General features: G+C 39.9%; 1 protein-coding gene across 5 annotated transcripts in view; it reads right to left on the bottom strand.

The window, feature by feature from the left end:
• epha7 (EPH receptor A7) overlaps positions 1 to 20,601 on the bottom strand; it is a 252,466-nt gene that overhangs the window by 133,143 nt on the left and 98,722 nt on the right. For all 5 annotated transcript variants that reach the window (XM_062980639.1, XM_062980646.1, XM_062980622.1 and 2 more), the window contains exons 4-5: positions 13,717 to 13,872; positions 12,557 to 12,892 (exon numbers count right to left, since the gene is read on the bottom strand). In XM_062980639.1, coding sequence (XP_062836709.1) covers positions 12,557 to 12,892; positions 13,717 to 13,872 — 492 coding nt within the window. The remainder of the gene's footprint in view (positions 1 to 12,556; positions 12,893 to 13,716; positions 13,873 to 20,601) is intronic.

Raw genomic sequence — 20,601 nt, 5'->3', positions numbered from 1 at the left:
AAGGGCTCCGGATATCGGGGTGTTTTAGGACGGGTTCTTCTGTGAAGCGTCCTTTTAGGGTTTCAAATGCCTTTTGGCATTCTGGTGTCCAACTCAGTTTGGCGCCAGGAGCTTTCACTTTTGCTGTCTTCCCTTTCCCTTTTGTTTTTAAAAGTTCAGTAAGGGGAGCGGTTATTTGCGCAAAGCCTTTTATGAACGATCTATAAAAATTTGCAAATCCCAGAGATGATTGCAATTGTCTCCTTGTTTGAGGCACTCCCCATTCTTTTACGTCTGATACTTTAGACGGGTCCATAGCTAACCCTTCTGGAGATATCCGGTACCCTAGAAAGTCAATTTGAGTTTTATTGAATTCACATTTGGACAGTTTTGCATACAGCTTTGCTTCCCTTAGTCTTTGCAAAACTTCCCGGACCAATTCCACGTGCTTTTCCTTATCCTCGCTCACGATCAAGATGTCATCCAGAAATATGAATACTCCTCGGTACAACAATGGGTGCAGTATTTCATTTATAAGCTGCATAAAGCAACTGCCGCCATTTTTTAACCCAAATGGCAAAATTTTATATTCAAAATGGCCGAATGCGCAGGAAAATGCAGTTTTCCAAGTATCCTCGGGTTTGATTCTTAATTTATGATATGCTTCAATTAAATCCAGTTTAGTAAATATGCTCCCTTTCTTCAATACGGTAATTAAATCCTTTACTAAGGGCATAGGGTATTTATTGTCCTTAGTAATTGCATTTAAATTTCGATAGTCAATGCACAATCTTAGAGAGTTGTCTTTCTTTCTCCTAAATAACACTGGGGCTCCGAGAGGAGAGTTGGATGGCTTAATGAAGCCTCGCGCCAGGTTCTTATCAATATATTTCCTCAATTCCTCCTTCTCCTGAACAGACATGGGATACACTTTTGGTTTTGGTAAGTTTGCTCCTGGGGTTATTTCAATTTCTACTTCTATATTCCTCTTGGGAGGTAATTTACTTGCCTCTTTCTGATTGAAAACATCCACAAAGTCTCTGTATTCAGGTGGCAATAGCTGTGGGTCTATTTCCCCTGTTTCATCTCCCTCGTCCTCCTCTGCTGCTATTTTGCTTATCTCCCATTGTGTTTGTTGCTCTTTAAATGCCAGGCTCTTTCCTCTCCAATCTACTTCGGGATTTGCCTGTTCGAGCCATGGGATCCCTAGTATGACATTGTATGTGGCAATAGGGGCTATCACAAAGGATATTCTTCCTTCCCATTTGCCTATTTTACATGGGACCCCCCGTATTTCCTTCGTAGATACCTCTCCAGCAGCAACTGATCCATCTAGCTGCGAAAATGCAATCGGGGAGTCAAGCAGCGTCTGCCGGCATTTTAGCGCTCCTGCTAATTCCGGAGTTATAATGTTCCTAGAACAACCGCAATCCACGAATGCCCTGCAGGTGGCCCGATTCTCTAACCCCGATAGGCAGATTGGCACTACCAGCATGCGTTTGTCTTGACTCACCAGCCTCTCCGGAGATTCTGGGGCTCGCACCTCCTCCTCCGCTCGTCTCCCGGCTGCTGGCTTGGGCTTTGGGGGTTTTGGCGGCTCCCCCTTCCGGGCCCAACATTCTGCTGCTCGATGGCCCGTCTTCCCACATACAAAGCATCCCGGCTTGGGTCTGTTGTTGTCTCCTTTGAAGGGGATCCCCGGCCTCCCTCCGGGCCTTTCCTGCTTCCTCGTTTCTCCTCGACCCCTCGCCACCGGTCTTTGCTGGCCGCCGCCGCCGCCGCCCCGGAATCGCTTTACTTGGGCCAGGGTGGATTCGACGCGCCCTGCCAGTTGTATCCAGCCCTGAAGTGTCTCTGGATCGTCTCTGTGCGCCGCCCAACTAAAAACCTCGGGGCGTAGTCCCTCTTTGAATATCTCCACTTTGGTCACTTCAGACCACTCTGGTACCCTTTCTGCGAGATGGAGGAATTCCTCTGCGTACTCGGGCACCGTTTTGTCCCTCTGCTTTATTCCTTTAAGCTGGTCTCGAGCCCTCAATTGCTCTAGCCGGTCTCTGAACCGGTTTTCCAGTGCGGCGAGGAAGCGGGGCACTGACCTCAAGCACGGGTCGCGTCTGGCATGTAGTTGCACATACCAGCTGGCCGCTCCTCTCTTTAGTGTGTTGCCGATGGCCCGCACCATGCTTCCTTCGGAGGGGAATGTGTGTGCATTGTCCTCCATGTATCCCCTGATGCCAATGAGGAAAAAGTTCAGTTCAGATGATTCCCCTCCGTATTCCAGTTTGAGCTCTTCCCTCCTCTGCATCCATTCTGCGGCCCGTTGCTGCTGTCTGGGAGGTATGGGGAAGGGTTGCATCGGGTTCCCTTGGACGGCCCCTTTGAACACGCCGCGCCCCATCCCGGCGGTCGTTCCCCGCGGCTCCCGAAACTCTGCCGCTGCTGTCGACCCTTCTCCCCATCCGAATGCGGGCCTCGCCGTAGCCCCCGCACTTCGCCTTCCTTCGTCGTATGGCACATCCTCCTCCTCTTCCTGGATCTCCGGCTCCTCTCTGCCTTCCTCTGCTAATCCACTGGGCCCGATTCCTGGTCCCAGTGGTCTTTCCACCCCGACGCCCATTCGGGGGGTTGGGAGTCCTGTTGGAGTTGGCGGCCTCAGAGTTCCCAGAGCTTGCTGGCGCTCCACCTCGCGCGCCATTCTGTCCCGGAACTCCAGTTCCTGCCAGTATTCCTCATCCCCCTCGCCCCTCGCCGCCACGGGGCTCTGCGTTGAGGCGCGCTGGCCCCTCTGGCTCCAAGCCTCTTCTTTACTTGGCTCTCTCTCGGCGCCATATCGGGTGGGCTCCTTCTGGAGATTCTCTTCCAATAGTGGCACCAATCTCCCCACGGTTTCCGACAGCCTGGATAAATTAGTTTCCAGGATGGATAACCGCAGGGCCACGGTCTCCGGCATGCTTCCTCCAGATCCCCAACTGGTTTCTGCAGCTGCCGAGACGCCTCTTCCTCCTCTGGGAATCCTCTGGGTCACGCCGTTCAGTCTGGGGTACCCCGTAGAGGAAGCTATGGCTTGCAGCGTTTCTTCCCCCAACGGCCGGGCCCCTGGCAAAGGCCTCTCTGCTCCATTTAGGCTTTGATCGCCCTCTCCACTCATTATCACTTCACTGCGAATCCGCAGGAGGGTGAGAACGGGGATTCCCGACTTAAATGTCAGGCTCACTTCAAAGGACCGGTCTGAACGCAGATCAAAGATAGCTGCTCTCAAATCCAATCTTTATTGAAGAATACATGACTTTGGAAAAGTCGGGAATGACCTAATGTTTACATACAATCATTTTTATCACCTCTGTCGTAACGTCACACCACACGTAAATATCATCACCAAATCCCACCCCCTGTATCACATTACTATTATTCCCACACGTTCTACCAATTATAATTGTTTATACTTTCAACCCCAAGTTCCCAGGCTCTTCTATCTTCTTCTGCCAGGTGCTCCATGAGACATCCGGAATTATTTATGTTATGACTCCAAGTCCAGGGCTTGGAAATTCAGCCCTGGGACTTGGTTCCATGACACAACACAGTTTCTATTATTTTACAAACTCCTAGCCTTACTAGAAACTTTTTTTACAAACATATATTTGAAGAATATTTGTCAGTTCAAAAGACAACCAAATGCAATATCTATTGCAAGATGAAAATGGTTGTTCAGGATGATTATAAATTACAGCAATCTAGCTTTCTGCATTTTGAAATGTTAAAATGATAATATGACTGTCCTATAAAAATTAAATGGCTAGGGCTTCTTGTTTTTACCTGACACTTGTTTCATAAAGTCAAGGCAGGCACTGTATTTAGATTAGATCTGGGCATACAAGCAATTACTAAATCCTATTAGATACTTGACATTTTTATCTAGTGCAAGGGCAATTGCTTTTATTTGGGCTACACAAGAGTAATGTAAATGAATCTTTCTATAAAGGAGTTGTAGAGTAGAATCTAGAAAGAATAATATTGACTATTGTGCTTTAGTCTGGAAATACTTCAGCTATTTATAACAGAAAAAGGTTAATAATGAGGGGAAATGAGATGTTTTTGATCAAGTACAGTAACATTATTATTTATTTGTTAATGACCCAAACTGTTTTTAATATGTCATGCACACGTATTCTGTATGCTTTTCTTTCACTGATGTAATTTGATATGAGAAGATGTATGAAATAAAAGAAAACTAAAACTTGTCCTCTTATTACAAGAATAAAATTAGGATTTTTTAAAATACTTTTGCTGTAACCCTGATAGTTGAATTGCTAAGACACTGCTACTATGAAGTCATAAGTATTTAGTGCTGTGTATGTGTTGTAAAAAAAAAATCAGCTATGAAGGAGATGGACTGATAAATATTTTATTTGTAGAACTATAATGATAAAAAAGATCCAAATGTAAATATCCATATTTGCCTGCTAGTTGATCTTGATGAACCATAGTGGTCCTTACTCTATCACAAACTGAGTACAAACAGCTGGTGATTGTGGACTAGTAAGTCCCAAAACAAATACATTGATTTGTTTTAAACACCAATGTCATGTACCAGTTATTTCTTGACTATGCAATTTGATATCATGGTGGGTTCAAAGCAACAAATATAATCTATATCCATAATAAAAGTGAAACCCAGTATGTGTGTATGTGGCACGAGTGTCCGCTCACACACACAGCCTCTGGCCTCCACAAACAGGCTATAGTTCCCAGTGCTGAGGAGCCACCAAGCCACTCTTTTCCACTGACATTTCTTTTTATCCATAGTGGTTGATGTTTGTATTATTACTTCACTTGCTTGGTCATTATATGTTTTATTGTATGCTATGTTTTAATTGATTATTTTATTTGATTGTTGTATCTTTGTTTTCAGTTTATTGATATGTGTCTCTGTGTGGGCTGTAGAATCATAGAATCATAGAATAGTAGAGTTGGAAGAAACCTCATGGGCCATCCAGTCCAACCCCCTGCTAAGAAGCAGGAAATCGCATTCAAAGCACCCCCGACAGATGGCCATCCAGCCTCTGCTTAAAAGCCTCCAAGGAAGGAGCCTCCACCACAGCCCGGGGGAGAGAGTTCCACTGTCGAACAGCCCCCACAGTGAGGAAGTTCTTCCTGATGTTCAGGTGGAATCTCCTTTCCTATAGTTTGAAGCCATTGTTCCGCGTCCTAGTCTGCAGGGCAGCAGAAAACAAGCTTGCTCCCTCCTCCCTATGACTTCCCTTCACGTATTTGTACATGGCTATCATGTCTCCTCTCAGCCTTCTCTTCTGCAGGCTAAACATGCCCAGCTCTTTAAGCCGCTCCTCATAGGGCTTGTTCTCCAGACCTTTGATCATTTTAGTCACCCTCCTCTGGACGCTTTCCAGCTTGTCAACATCTCCCTTCAACTGTGGTGCCCAAAATTGGACACAGTATTCCAGGTGTGGTCTGACCAAGGCAGAATAGAGGGGGAGCATAACTTCCCTGGATCTAGACGCTATTCCCCTATTGATGCAGGCCAGAATCCCGTTGGCTTTTTTAGCTGCCGCATCACATTGTTGGCTCATGTTTAACTTGTTGTCCACGACAACTCCAAGGTCTTTTTCGCACACACTGCTGTCAAGCCAGACGTTCCCCATTCTGTATCTTTGCATTCCATTTTTTCTGCCGAAGTGAAGTATCTTGCATTTGTCCCTGTTGAACTTCATGTGCTCCATGTTAGCCGCCCCAAGTCCCTTCAGGGAGATGGTGGCGGGATAGAAATATAAAGTTGTTGTTATTATTATTATTATTATTATTATTATTATTATTATTATTATTATTGCGGTTACAGCGAGCAACCAACCCCTGCCAATGTCCTCCCCAAACATTACGGCCCACCACCCAAGGAATGCTTTCATTTGGGGACCATTTCATCGTAGATTTTGCATTTTTCTCCACCACAGGCAGGCATCCCAGGGTTCTCCATTGGTGTGGAATTTGCATGACCCCGCCTACTGCCCTTCCCTTTCAAATATGTTTGCATAACAAACACAGCAGAACTGAACACTTACTGGAGGAGTTTGGGGAATTGGCTCCACATGTTGGAAGTTGTAGTTCACCCTACATCAAGTCAGAGCACTGTGACTCCTGGGGAATGTAGAGGAGTTGTACTTTCAATCGCTTCGACTCCTACAGACCACTGTGACGCCCACCCGTAACAGAACTGGACCAAACTTGGCACACAGAACTCCCATGAACCCCTTTCCATCCTGGGCCAGATTGGGGGAGGATGGACCAAGGATGATGGGACTTGCAGTACCTTCACTCACTTCTTGAGACCACTGCAACTTCCACAAATAACAGAACTGAACCACACTTGCCACACATATCCCAAATGACACACTTTACATGCTACATGTTTGGGGGAGAATGGACCAAGGATTATGGGATTTGCAGTACCTTCACCTGATTCGCCTCCCACAGACCATTGCAACCCCTGTGAATGACACAACTGGACCAAACCTGGAACATACATGCAATGTAGTCTACTTTATACCCTGGTGTCATGTAGGGAAGGATGGACCATGGATGATGGGACTTGCAGTACCTTCATTAACTTCCTGAGACCATTGCGACCCACACCAATGACTGATCAACACCAAACTTGGCACACAGAGCCCCCATGACTCACTCACATCCTGGTGCAATTTGGAGAAGGTTGGACCATGCTTGATGGGACTTGCAATACCTTCACTCACTTCCAAAGACCACTGCAACTCCCACCAATGACGAATAAAGACCAAATTTGGCACGCAGTGTCCTCATGACCCACTGTACATCTTGGTATGGTTTGGAAGAGTTTGGATCATGGATGATGAGACTTGCAGTATCTTCACTCACCACTGCGACCTCCACCAATATCTGATCAAGACCAAACTTGACACATGGAGCCTGCATGACCTAATTACACCCTGGCTGTGTTTGGAGGGGGATGGAGCATGGACGATGGGACTTGCATATGGGAGTTGTAGTTCGACTGCACCCACTGAACCTGGCTGACATTGCATTTAGACTACACTTGGAACACAGGCAGACAATGCCTTTCTCAAATGACCCGGGCACTGCCGGGTCCCCAAGCTAGTACTTAATAAAACTGCATGAATGAGACTATCACTACCCCAATTCCCCCCAGGGAGATAGGGCGGGATAAAAATAAATTATCATCATCATCATCATCATTATTACTATTTTAACTTGGAATTGTAGCTGGCTTACAACTACATGACAAATATGTGCCAGCATAAATGTTTAGGTACAAAATGCCTGTTTAATCTTAGGAGAGCTTTAAAAGAAGATTAAAATAATATTTTAAATTTATATTCATATTTTTCTCCCATCCAATTTTAGAGTACAGATGACTAAACAAATGAACAACAAAGTCACGACCTTTTCTAGAACCTGTGCCTGTTACATTCCAATTTCAACCTTAATTATAGCACAGCACAAAATAACTATATTATGAAGCCCAGGCAATGTGGCCCTGCTGTGTCAATTATCCTGTTAAATACACCTCCTCTGCCATATCATTTCAAAATGACAAATAATTTGATCTTAATAATCTGCCATCTGCCCTCCCATTCTCAGATGATTTGGCAGTACTTTCCTCTTTTCCGACATGGCTTCTTTGTCTCCTCGGGGTTCAGTGTTGTGTGGGCAGAACAAAAGAGATATAATGAGTTGAACATACCCTACAGCCCTGCCCCCTTTTTCTCTAAATAATTTGATGCTATCTTTCACAACGATTTACACTCTGTGAATGCAACCTCTAGGAGTGAACACACCGAACAAAAACAAAAAGACATTTTTTAAAAATCCTACTGCATGATGACTGATTCATTATTGCATACAACCTCCTAATGGAACGGCACAATAGCAAGCATACAGGGCGCAGCCATTCTGACATCCACACACATAAGAAGTCTGACTGCATAAAATAACTCTTTTTGAACAGGGCACAGAACAATCACAGTCACAAATAAGACTGGTGTGAAACTCAAGTTTCCACAACTATAAATGAGGTTCAACTTTTCTTTTACTCCACAGTGTTTTTTTTTTGAAAAATTGGAAGCATTACTCTCTCTGTTTCATTTCAAGCCTTTGATATTCAGTTATACTTAGTTATCAATCATTCTGCCTAAAATATTTCCCTTTTTTACCCATAGAGGCAATACATTATATGACAAAATTATTTTTAACCACACAATAACATAATGAAACAGTTTTCATCCTTGGGATTTGCTAACATTATTTTAATGGAGGAAATCTCCCCCCCCCCCCCCGCCCCCAAATATTGTTGTGTTTGAAAAGAGGATTTAGGGTTTAGGGATATTTACACAGCAAAAAACTAATCAGAAATGGTCGGTGCTTCTTTTATGGGTAGTTAAAGTTTTGATGGCACACACTGGGAAATTGGGAAACAGAACAACATTAAGGAATAATGGTTATTGCCCAAAAATGTTCTTAGTATATCTGGGCTGAGCGAAATCCTGACAAAGCCTCCATCCCTGAACCAACACATCTATTGGGTCTACATTTAAAGAGTGAAGCAATATCATCTCTTCACATATAGATGAAATAATTACACAACATCAATATAAACTCCAATGGACTCAAGCCCCATCTATAGAGCCATTTAATGCAGTTTGAAACATTATGTGTTCAGTGTAGACTCATATAATGCAGTTCAATGCTGTTAAACTGCATTACACGAGTTTAGACCAGTGGTTCTCAACCTTTGGGCCTCCAGGTGTTTTGGACTTCAACTCCCAGAAATCCCAGCCAGCTTACCAGTTTTTAGGAACTCTGGAAACTGAAGTCCAAAACACCTGGAGGCCCAAAGGTTGGGAACCACTGGTGTAGACTGACAATACACTTTGTACTCAGCAAAAAATAAGATGGTTGTGCTTTGGAAGTAGCAGGAGATCTACTACTTTTTCCTGTTCCTTTTTAACTCAATATACCACAGGTTCCCTAAAACCAAACTGCTTCTGTTGTGCAATGTTGTACAATAAAGTCCATTTCGTCATCTTAATTTGTGAAAAATCATAACTCTTTTCACCATATGGCAATTTTGAAAAAATAGCACGAACAACAAGGATGTATGTCACATAGAATTGTCCATTTGCCAACCATGTGCTATCAATGAGCAAAAGAAAAATGGAAGATTATTCATTCACCACAACTAAGTAAAAATTTATTTTAATTGAGTTTACAAAAGTACGTGAGAAATTATGACACAGTGGATCATAAAACTGAGATTTTCTTTCTTAACTACAGTTTAGACCAGCAGTTGGCAACTTTGGTGGATCCACATATTCCCTTACCCCCAAGAAAACCAAAACTGTACCAAAAGTTACTTCTTTGTTAATCAAATGCCTACTTCAATGGCTAAAAAAGGGTTGTGTCAGATCAGGTACCCTCAGGGGGCCATGATTCCTCTGCTTATAGGGGAGGGGATGACAATAATGGTTTTTGGAGCTCCATGCACTCTGCAAGTCATCTAATTCCTAATACTGTCTCTGCCAGTTTTATACAATGATTTCTCAAAACATTTTATTATGTGTAGAACTATTGTCTGATTATATCTTTGCATATCCATTGTCCTTGAAAGAATACCAAATTACAAGAGCCACAAATATTTAAAATTTCAGTCAAAATTGTAAATTCATAGACATGTGTAAGGACAGAAATGATACCTCAACTAAAATTGCATTTAAATTTGTAGAAATGTGTAAAAACAGAAATGATACCTCAGAATGTTTCAGCAGCAGCATTATTTTTTTAGAAACTGGGGAAATATAAATTACTCAACTACCATGAGATATAAAAATCAATTCAGAAACATACAAGTATGTGTTGCCCCCATGGCCTTACAATGGAAACAGATATATGTCTATTCAAAAAACCTCACTTTAGTCAAGGTAACTTACTGACATATAAGTACGACATGGTGTTTCAAGGGTAAAGATTGAATCTTCCATTCCTCTCCCTGAAAGCTGCAATCTTCCTTATACTGTTTCTTAACACTGAAAAACTTCATCCCTCTCTCTCTCTCTCTCTCTCTCTCTATATATATATATATATATATATATCTACAGTCTATAGAACAAAAAGTTCCCAAACAAGTTTTGAGAAACACAACCAGAAAATATCTTACAATGTTTCCTCCTTGGGGTACAAAACAAATTATAGTGTCTTGTCTATTTAGCAATATCTGTCCAAAGTAGCTAATTCTATCTCAAGATTAAGAAATGATACTAAAATGTAACTGCAGATGATGCTGGTTATGGTTGCAAGTATATAGCCACAGCAAAAGACAACAAGATACTGCCTCTCTGTTTTTTTTTTTATTTGGGGGGTGGGACTGATGACCACAGGACTTCCTTTTTATATTTTGCTTAGTTTCGCCATTGCCAATTACAGACAGGCCATTGAGTAGTACTGAAGGTCTTGGAGGAACTGAAGAAAACGGAATCCATGCACAAGTCTATTGAGCGGTTCTATTTAGGTTGCCTTTTGATGGGCTTTATAGGTAGAGAGACAAGAACAAATCCTCTTTAAATTTTGTTTTCTTCAACAATTGTACATTGCTGTTGGGAGAGCAGACATGTAGATTACATGTATATTACATTTCTTGAGCAGTATTTGTTATATGAAGAGCATTAGACACAGCTCAATACAAAACAAATTTTCTCTCCTCACATGTGTTGGCAAATGGGCAAATTGTTGAATGATTAATGTTTGGAAAGTCTAGGTATAATACAACTGCCATAGATAATGTTCTTAATTTAAAAGAAAATGAAATAAAAAGAACTTTTAGATAAAATAGCTTCAACTGAGGGATCTAATAGAAACTGTGGTGTCCAATATTCTTGAGTCTACCATATGCTTCAAGAAGAAATGAGACATTTTCCACTTCAAATTACTAAAAAATTCTGTAAAGTAATGATATGCAAGGGTATCATCACTGTGCATTGAATTATCTTATTTTCCTAATTCAAGGAAAATAATTTCCAAAAAGTTTGCTTATAATAGCAATATCATTAACGTGTTAACTTGCTTGTATAATTTTCCCTAAAATATTTGTTATAATATGATTTAAATAAAAAAGCATTAGAGACACTGGACAGCATCTATTCCCTCCATATGCAGCCTAATGAAGTAATAGCTATATATAACCACATATGTGGGCTAAACATAGAACATCCATAGTGGGACTATCTTGCCTACTGCAAATAGAAATGTCTGAGGAATATAAACAGGAATGTTAACAAGATTTATTATAGCCATTGCCTACCCACTGAACAGGATAGATCTGCACAGATTTCTGCAGATCTTTCCTGCTCAATGGATAGGTCAAGCCTATCATAAATATCTTTTAATAACTAAGCTTTCTGAGCAATCTCTCGACATTTTTAAATTTATCTACACTAGAGCAATCCAGTTGAAGTCCTTGTGACTCCAAAAACGTAACAGATCCCACACGGCCAGTTGCATAGTACTACTCTATTTTGCACTGGCAACACAAAGAAAATGTAAAATAAACTTGCCAGGCTCTCATTTTATCCATTATTCTGCATTCCTGAATGAGAAACTCCAAAATGTAAAATCACTAAAACACATTTTCCCCCTTGGGTGATATGCTAGTTTGATTTTATTTTCCCTGACATTTCACCTGTCAGATTACCATAAATATAAGAAACGAAGAATAATTCTCGCATTCTCGCTGAATCTCATCATCAAATATCTGAAACTATTAAATACGTTGGAAACATAAATCTTGAGGGAAGAATGTGAATACTGACAGCATTAAGTAACTTAGGATTCCAATAGGGGATTTAAACAGATTCAGGGTAAAATTTAAACAGACTAGAGCCTAGGATATGGATACAGTAAAGAAGGCAAAGTGGAAGAAACTGGCTGCATCAATAAATTACTATCTCATTAAAAATTAAGCAATGTGTTTTTATTTTTTCCAGGGATGTTTCTTACTGCATTAAGAACATAGTGATAGCACAACAGTAAAAGACAATCCAATCAACATTAAATATGGTGAAATACCACTGATAAAGGCCCGGACATATTCTTAACCTGCACATTGGAATTAATAGGGTGGTAAAAGTGTTCAACTATCTGTATAAAACATGAAGAGGTCAGTCTTATGCTAATAGAACACAGACACGTAAATGTTAAAGTCTAGCTGAAAATCACCAGTTTTAGCAAACCACAACAGATTGTATTGGCACTGTAATCTGGCCTTGAAACATGCAACAAAACAGCAGGAACCATTAGACAATTCTGTGGCATTCCATAGAAAATCCACTGACAACAACCACCCCCACCCCCACTTGACACAGTGGCATTGCCATCACATCAAAAAATACTGGTAAAAAAGAGAATTACTAGAAACATTACAGGAAAGGGGTGATGAGATATGCCAGAAATTCACTGCTGGGCAAATTGACTTCACAAAATATCTCTTTTATATACACTAGAATGCTAGAATTTGATTACTTACCTGCTTGACCAGTGGTAACAGTAACAGCTGCAAAAAGCCTCTGGGAGCGGCTCAAGTCAGACACGCCATTCACCGCTTCAACTTCAAAAGTGTAGTTGGCATGAGCTAGCAGGTCTATGACAGTGACGTAGTTGTCTGCTAATCCAGTTTGCTGGGGCATATATCCAACGTTACTCCCACAGGGAACACATTCGCCCTGTTCCCAGCTGCACCTCTTGCACAATACCCTGTAGGTCACATCGTTTCTCCCTCCATTATCAGCAGGAGGGCTCCACTCCAAACTCACAGTAGTTTGGTTAATATTGAAAATAAGGTTCTGTGGTGCAGATGGAGGTCCTTCATTAAATGCAAAAACAGAAAAATGGGATGGGGGAGAGAAAAATCAGCAGGGAAAAATTTAGCTCATGTTTTAATTACCTCAGCAAAAGCTTGCCAAGATATAAACTTTTCCTTATATGTACTACATTTTACCAAAAAGCCTACTTGAACGCACTTGACAAGCAGCTTTATTTATTTTCTATTAACGAAACAGGATAGCCACTCTCCGACTATTTACTACCTAGTCCTAGCAGCTTTTCTTCTGTGCAATTAAAGGAAAATGTTAATGCACCTCCAAAGCTGACACATATAATATTCCTCCAGTTAGATTTTCTCCCTTTTAAAAATATATGGAAAAATAGAAATTCCTTAATCAGTTCCAATGTGATTTACAACAGCACTGGTATAAAGCTTTTGCTCTAAAGGATTTACAAATTTTAAAAAAAACTGGAGCCAACTACCTACACTGGTTAGTCTACTGAATATCACACATTATACCCAATCCCTCCACATGTCAACCAAACCATGTGCTTTATCATATTTGATGCTGTATTGGATTAAGCACGTGATAATAACCAAAGTAGAAGCATTACTCTTGTTTTTTCCAGTTGTTATTTTTATGTGTTTCTTATGTTTCCTATGTTTTTGGGTATTTCCTATGGGTACATGGGAAATATATTTGGGTGTATTCCATATTTTTACTGTTCAATCCTAATTTTTCTTTTCTATGGTGTCTACTCTGATTTCATTGTGAGCTAGAAAAAGGCTACACACCTTACAACTGGTTGTGCCTGTGGCTAGTCAAGTAACATCCTTTGTGACTACATTCACGAATAACTCACTTGTGCAAGCAACATATGGTGGATCAGTAGGTGCTCTGTAATAGCTGTCTTCACAATCACATCGTGAAGATCCTTCCCTGTCAGAAAAACTGTGCATAGGACAGCGGGAGCACTGCAGATCTTGTGAAGATGACTTGTAGAATCCACGGCCACAGGCTAAAGAAGAATGAAACAAACAAGACACATGAACATCTGAATAAATTCAGTAGGTAAATAAAATACATACTTTTGAACATCCTTCTGTTTTTGGGGATCTATCTTTCAGGTATGCTCAAAACATTTGGTAAATATTTCAAATATTTCTGTTCACAACTGAGTTATGAACAGGAACAGGAAGATTTTGAGTGTAATGTCAGCTCAGCAACGAGCTCCTTAGGCAAGGTACCTCTTCTCAACCATGAATAGATAATATAATGATGTACTAATACCAGTGTATTATACTTTCTTCAAGGGTTACCAATCATGTGGATGAAGTCTTTCATACATATACAGAAAAAATGATACAGAAAAATACAAAGAATTAATACGTTTTTAAATAGCAAGTACTAAAAATATCATAAAATACTGAATTATTATTGCCACAATATGAAACAAAGTATATCAGTGCTTTGTGAAAATTGCAATTGTATTAAGGAAAAATCAAATGTCACAACAGAAGAGCTAGATGGCTCCCCATTCCTCTCGCCATAAGATCACTATAAGTGCTGTCATCATACCACTCATATGACAATACAATACAATATTAGAAGTAAATTTCCACAAGTGGTGCCATAAATGGAGAACAGCCTAGGAAGACATCTTTGTCAAGAAAGAAAGTTGTCCTGACATTTCACAATCCAGAAGGATAGATTTTTCTAGCAATAGAGTTGGCTTTCTCTTCCTTCTCCCCTGTGCAAGACAACAAAAAGTGCCTTGTGTATAACAGAACATTATGCTTACAGTCGTCATAAAACCACAAAGCAAATGCAGATGTTAGCTACATTAATAAGGTTAATAATGCCAATTAGTTTACATAATGTCATGTATACCTACATTAGAGCCAATCGTTGAAATGAATAAAACGCCAATAATAAAATCAGCCATCATTATATATTGTCAAGTTTTGAGAAAAGTACAGAAAAGATATTCTGTTGGTAGCTTCATCCCTGGGGGATATTTTCTGATTCCACAGAAGCAGTGATCATGAAGAATTGTGCATCATGAAGAACTTGTACTCCATGGCAGCTCCCCTTTTTGGGGAGTGCTTCATGATCCTCCACTTGTAGGGAGCAGAGTTTTTGGCTTTCATGTTCACAAACCCCCTTTGGGGCTATTCTTTTGTCTTTGTGCTTTGTCCAAAAATGTCCTGCACATAATTGCCTCAAGCTTTGGGGTGGGGGAGGGAAACAAGCACACCATGAGGCAAGAATTCCACATCACCCATCATTTCCAGGAGGCAGAGCTTTTCTGTTCCATGTGCACAAATCTCATTTTGGACAATACTTCATGATCCTCTGCTTCCAGGAGTCAGATATGGGCTCTAGTGCCTTTTTGGCAGCCTCAGCTTCCTTCTTCCACAAGTTGGCTAATGGAAGCAGCTTTCACCACTGGATAGGTCATCCCAGGCTTTCAAGGTTAATTTCTTTACTAACATTTCTTGGCTTACAGTTAAGTATATAGTAAATTAAAGATAAAGGTTTTCCCCTGACATTACGTCCAGTAGTGTCTGACTCTGGGGGTTGGTGCTCATCTCCATTTCTAAGCCAAAAAGCTGACATTATCCGTAGACACCTCCAATGTCACGTGGCCAGCATGACTTCATGAGCACCGTTACCTTCCCGCCAGAGCAGTACCTATTGATCTACTCATATTTGCATGTTTTCAAACTGCTAGGTTGGCAGAAGCTGGAGCTGACAACAGGAGCTCACTCTGCTCCCCGGATTCGAACCGCTGACCTTTCAGTCAGCAAATTCAGCAGCTGCACCACCAGGGGCTCCATACTTAAGTATATACAATAATAAAATTAAAGAAAAACATCACATATGTAAAATCATGTTTTGCTTTTATAATGGAATATTGGACAAGGAGAAGTTATTCAAATATATAAGCAACCACTCTCATATATTCAATGCCTTCAATGTGTTAAATATTTAAAATTCATATGCAAATAATGACATGAATATTGAAGACTGTATGTGGTAAATATCAAGCTGACATGCAAAGATAAATGTTATGAACATGTATAAACTGTTAATGTGGGATTTGTGTATTCATAGTGTTTAAATACAATTTGTGTCTTGCCTGTATTGCAATTGATTGCATCATCCAGAATGTACTATAGTCTGGAAAGAGTTAATTGCCAAAAAGCAATGATGACCTTGATGTGTAGCTGGAACTAGGGCGTATCCAGACACAAGTGTGTGTGCATATTGATTGCGTCTGTTCAGTTGAGATCTGTCTGCCTTGGAATCGAGTTCTGTCTGCCTAGAGTTTGGGAACTGTGTTCATCTGTTGTCTGTTAGTCTGTTTGTGCTGATTCAGTAAAACTTTGTAAATAGTTTTACCGCCATCTCTGAGTGTCTCTTCGTTCTGCGCTCCACTGATTTCATTCAACTACTGCTGTGCTGCTAATACTCTGACATAAACAGCCATACACTTTTAAACCACACAGTATTAATTCTGGGAATTGTACAATGACCAACATTCAATAACACCTCTGTATGTTTTTAAATATTCACTGAATTATATATCTGAAACTTATACAAGATAATTCTCTTTTCTTCTTCTCTTGTTCTCCCTGTATTTTTGATCTAAGCTTGTAATGCCCTACGTCTGTGCACAAAACGCACACTTTTTTGCTATAGATATTACTATTGTTTATTATGTATCTTTCCTTTTAGCTAATTGGTCTTTATAAATTCTTTCTTTTTAATTGATTAAGTTTGATAACAAATTTCTTCTGCTTTTATTAGCCATCATTGAAGCCTTTGAGTAAAAATAATAATAATGTAAATATTTTAAATAAACACATAACTCACATTTTGAAATATGGTTTGACTTTTTACACATGTACCATCCTTCAAAATATTTATGGTGCATCTTCTTCCAATTTCATTTTCTATAAAGGAAAATAGAGGTCAGCTTCCGTTGACCCTGGGCCAACCATGCATGCACACAAAGATTAATATATTAAACTTCAGTGTAGCTTCCAGGAGTGTTTACTATTGAGATTAGATATTTAAATTCTGAAGCAGACTGTCCAATGGATAGGCTACTTTACACCTTTTTCTCTTTACTATGTTGTTCATGGGGGGGGGGGGGGTGGCAAATTTCTTAAATTTCAAGTAATTCATGATAACATTTTGGGGGACATGGATGGCCTCTTCTTGTATTGCCTGAAAAACCTGCACACCTACCCTAGCTCTCTAAAAATAAGACATACCTATAAAATAAGTCGTAGCAGGATTTTTAAGCATTTGCACATTATAAGCCATACTCCAAAAATAAGACATAGTGACAGGCGTGGCTGTGCAGTGTACCGGCACAGAGCAGTAACATTTAATGAGAGCTCTACTGCTTGACATGAATGATTGGGGCCAATGGTTCCAAAGGAAATGGAGTTGCAAGAAATTCAGGATGAAATTCTGGGTTTGGAGAGTTATGATGATGTTCCAGAAGAAGACAACTTAACTATATTTGAATAATTACATAATTAATAAAAATAAAACATCCCCTGGAAATAAGCCATAGTGTGTCTTCTTGAGGAAAAATAAATACAAGACAATGTCTTATTTTTGGGAAAACATGGTATCTAAGACTATGTGAACATTATCTTTTAGTTTCGGGCACTTTTGGAGGAAAAATATCTATGGGCTGGAACTTGGAAACCAGTAGGAGAGATTATCTTCTAAGCTGACCTCACAACTTGTTTCTCATCTCTATTTGGTTTTCCAAAATTTCTCCTTGTGAAATAAACATTTTACATAGGAGATAGATGGTCCCACCTCCATCTCAAGCTCAGTTGGTGGGAACGAGAGAGTGGCCTTCTCAGTGCAACTCTGGAGCTCCCTTCTCAGGGAAGCCAGAATGGCCTCCTCCCTGCTATCCTTCCAGCGACAGGCTAAAACTTTTTTTATTCAGACAGGCTTTTAAAGACGAAGGTGATTAAGTTCTAGTCAGGGGGTGCTCTGGTTTTTAACTTTGAATATGTTTTGATGGATTTTAACTGATTTTAGTGCTGATTGTGTTTAATTCTGTTTTAGTGTTTATATATTTGTATATTTTAAATTGTATACTAACATTTTTATGTCAAGCCACTTTGGGTCCCCTTTGAGGAGATAAAGTTGGGTATAAATATGATGATGATGATGATGATGATGATGATGATGATGATAATAATAATAATAATAATAATTTTTTCATGTCAGGAGCGACTTGAGAAACCGCAAGTCGCTTCTGGTGTGAGAGAATTAGCCATCTGCACGGACATTGCCCAGGGGACGCCCAGATGTTTTAATGTTTTTACCATCCTTGTGGGAGGCTTCTCTCATGTCCCAGCATGGAGCTGGAGCTGATAGAGGAAGCTCATGCATGCTCTCCCTGGGTTGGATTTGAACTAGCAACCTTCAGGTCAGCAACCCAACTTTCAAATCAGCAGTCCTGCCGGCACAAGGGTTTAACCCACTCTGCCACCAGGGGCTCCTCTTTTAATAATAATATGAATGGATGATGGATGGATAGCTAGTTCAATATTTGGGTTGGGAACTATGAGGGGTGACCCATAATATAGTGCAAGGAGTAGTGAGCATGTTCAGTCATCAGGAAATCTTAATTGGGTAGGAAAAGGGGGGAGAGCATTTGACAGCCACAAGCAAAATTTAAGTACTGTGTTTAATATTTGTGCTTGGTTTCTGCAAGCGGTGACAATCCTGAGCAAATAGAGCAATGCTACTTGCCAAACATTACAGCCATAACATATGGATATTTCATTTGAAGTAAGTGTAAGCACCTCAAAAGAGGAGGGGTTAGTGAACATGTATAGAATGGGATCTATACATGTTATTAACTCTGCACATGTTTATTAAAGAACAGCATTTGGGAAGTTACACACTTAAACAAAAATGCTTCTTTTAAAGTCCATAAATTATGTGATCATTTAAGTCATTAAATCAAATCGTAAAGCAAACTCAAGAAACCTTATGGCCACATAAAAGAGCATCTGGGATTAAATAATGTTGTAAGCCCAGTAAACTTCAGGTGAATCACAGCAAAAGGATGTCAGAAATCATTAAAGAAATGTTGGAAGTTGATCCGAGTTTTCTTAATTTTTTCAGATGCAAAGAAAAATGAATCCATGATAACAAAAGGAAGGCAGGAAGGCAGGCAGGCAGGCATGCCAGTGAGACAGTAAGAGTACAGTGATCTCAAAGCTAGCTAGCCATGGTCCGAAGTTACATCAAGTCACTGATACCTTAGAGGGGAATTTTACCAAATTGCCCCCCTTTGACTATCAACTTAGTATTTTAACTGGGCTTGGCTTGGATTTGGGCCACTCATTTCTTTGCTGAAGCTCAACTTTCGACTGTTCCTCCTGGGCTTTAGTAGGGACTTTAGTTTTTGTTTTGTTTTCAGAGTTTATTTTATTTTTATTTTTATTTATTTACCTATTTTGTTGAGACTTAATTTTCTCACTGGCTCATGTTTATCACTGATGACTGAGCCTAGCAAAATATACTATTTAATTGATGAGTCTCCACAATAATTGTAAGAGATTTTAAATGTTTTTAATGCTTAATATTTATTTATATCTCATTTCTGGGCATTATTATGCTTTATGTGATTTTTGTCTTGATTTTACGTTAAATGTGCTTTGATTTGTATGGTATTGTATTTATGCATTGTATATTTACAATGTGGCAGAAGTGGCCAAACTGTAAGTCATTCTGAGTCCCTTTCAGGATGAAAAGAGTGGGGTAGGAATATAGTAAATAAATAAATAAAACAAAATAAGAGGAGAGGCAAATGGAGAAAAGGAAGAAAAGACATAAATGGAAACTCAGAAGGAGTGAGTAGTGGAGAGAAGGCAAGCAGAAATGATGGAGAAAAGTAATTGGAAATACTTACAGATGAATGGAAGTGTGTTGTGTTGCTGTGTTTGCTGCAGAATCCAAGCTATATTTATAATTATTGGAACTGCTTGTTTTTTAATAGATTGAACATAGTGAGGAAATGGGCTGCCAAATCTTTAAGGTCACAAAAATGAGTTCACTGAGCTGTATGCTCCCCATGGCCCACATTTTTTCCATCTCAGAGTGAACTGTGTGATGCTTTAGGTGAGAAAAAATTGATTTAAGTGAAACCTGACAATTATTCCAGTTTAACACAGTTCAGAAAAAGAATTGTTAATCCTTATTATTATTTATCCAGAATTATATATTATTATATATCCAGAGTGAGTCAACAATTCAAACAGAACCACACTGTTTAGCAGGTTCAGTTGAACCATCTATGAACAGGTCATTTGGCTATTTCAAGTGGCTGGTCAGGTCATTTTGACCTGCTTTACAATAAAGAGTGTGAAAATACACTCAGGTTGCATTAGAAAAGGGGAAAATGTCAATAAGTTAACACGTATACAAACAAAGTCTGCTGTGTTTATTAATGCTTCTGAGAATGTGACTCTTAGAACTGGTGAGCCTTTGATTATTAAACTGTAAAGCAAGATCAAAGTGTATGATGAAGTTTCATGAGGAAACCCTGTAATGTAGGCTACAATTCAAATCATATCGAACTTAAATGCCTATCCCTTGGCGGATTTTTTTTAAAGATGAAAGCAAAACAAATTCATTTATTCTTCTTTAGTCTCTTTGTACATTTAAGAATGTCTTTACCTGGGATTTGAAATGC

This window comes from Anolis carolinensis, chromosome 1, assembly GCF_035594765.1.
Source record: "Anolis carolinensis isolate JA03-04 chromosome 1, rAnoCar3.1.pri, whole genome shotgun sequence".
Lineage (NCBI taxonomy): Eukaryota > Metazoa > Chordata > Lepidosauria > Squamata > Dactyloidae > Anolis > Anolis carolinensis.
This window is presented reverse-complemented; position numbering and strand designations above follow the sequence as displayed.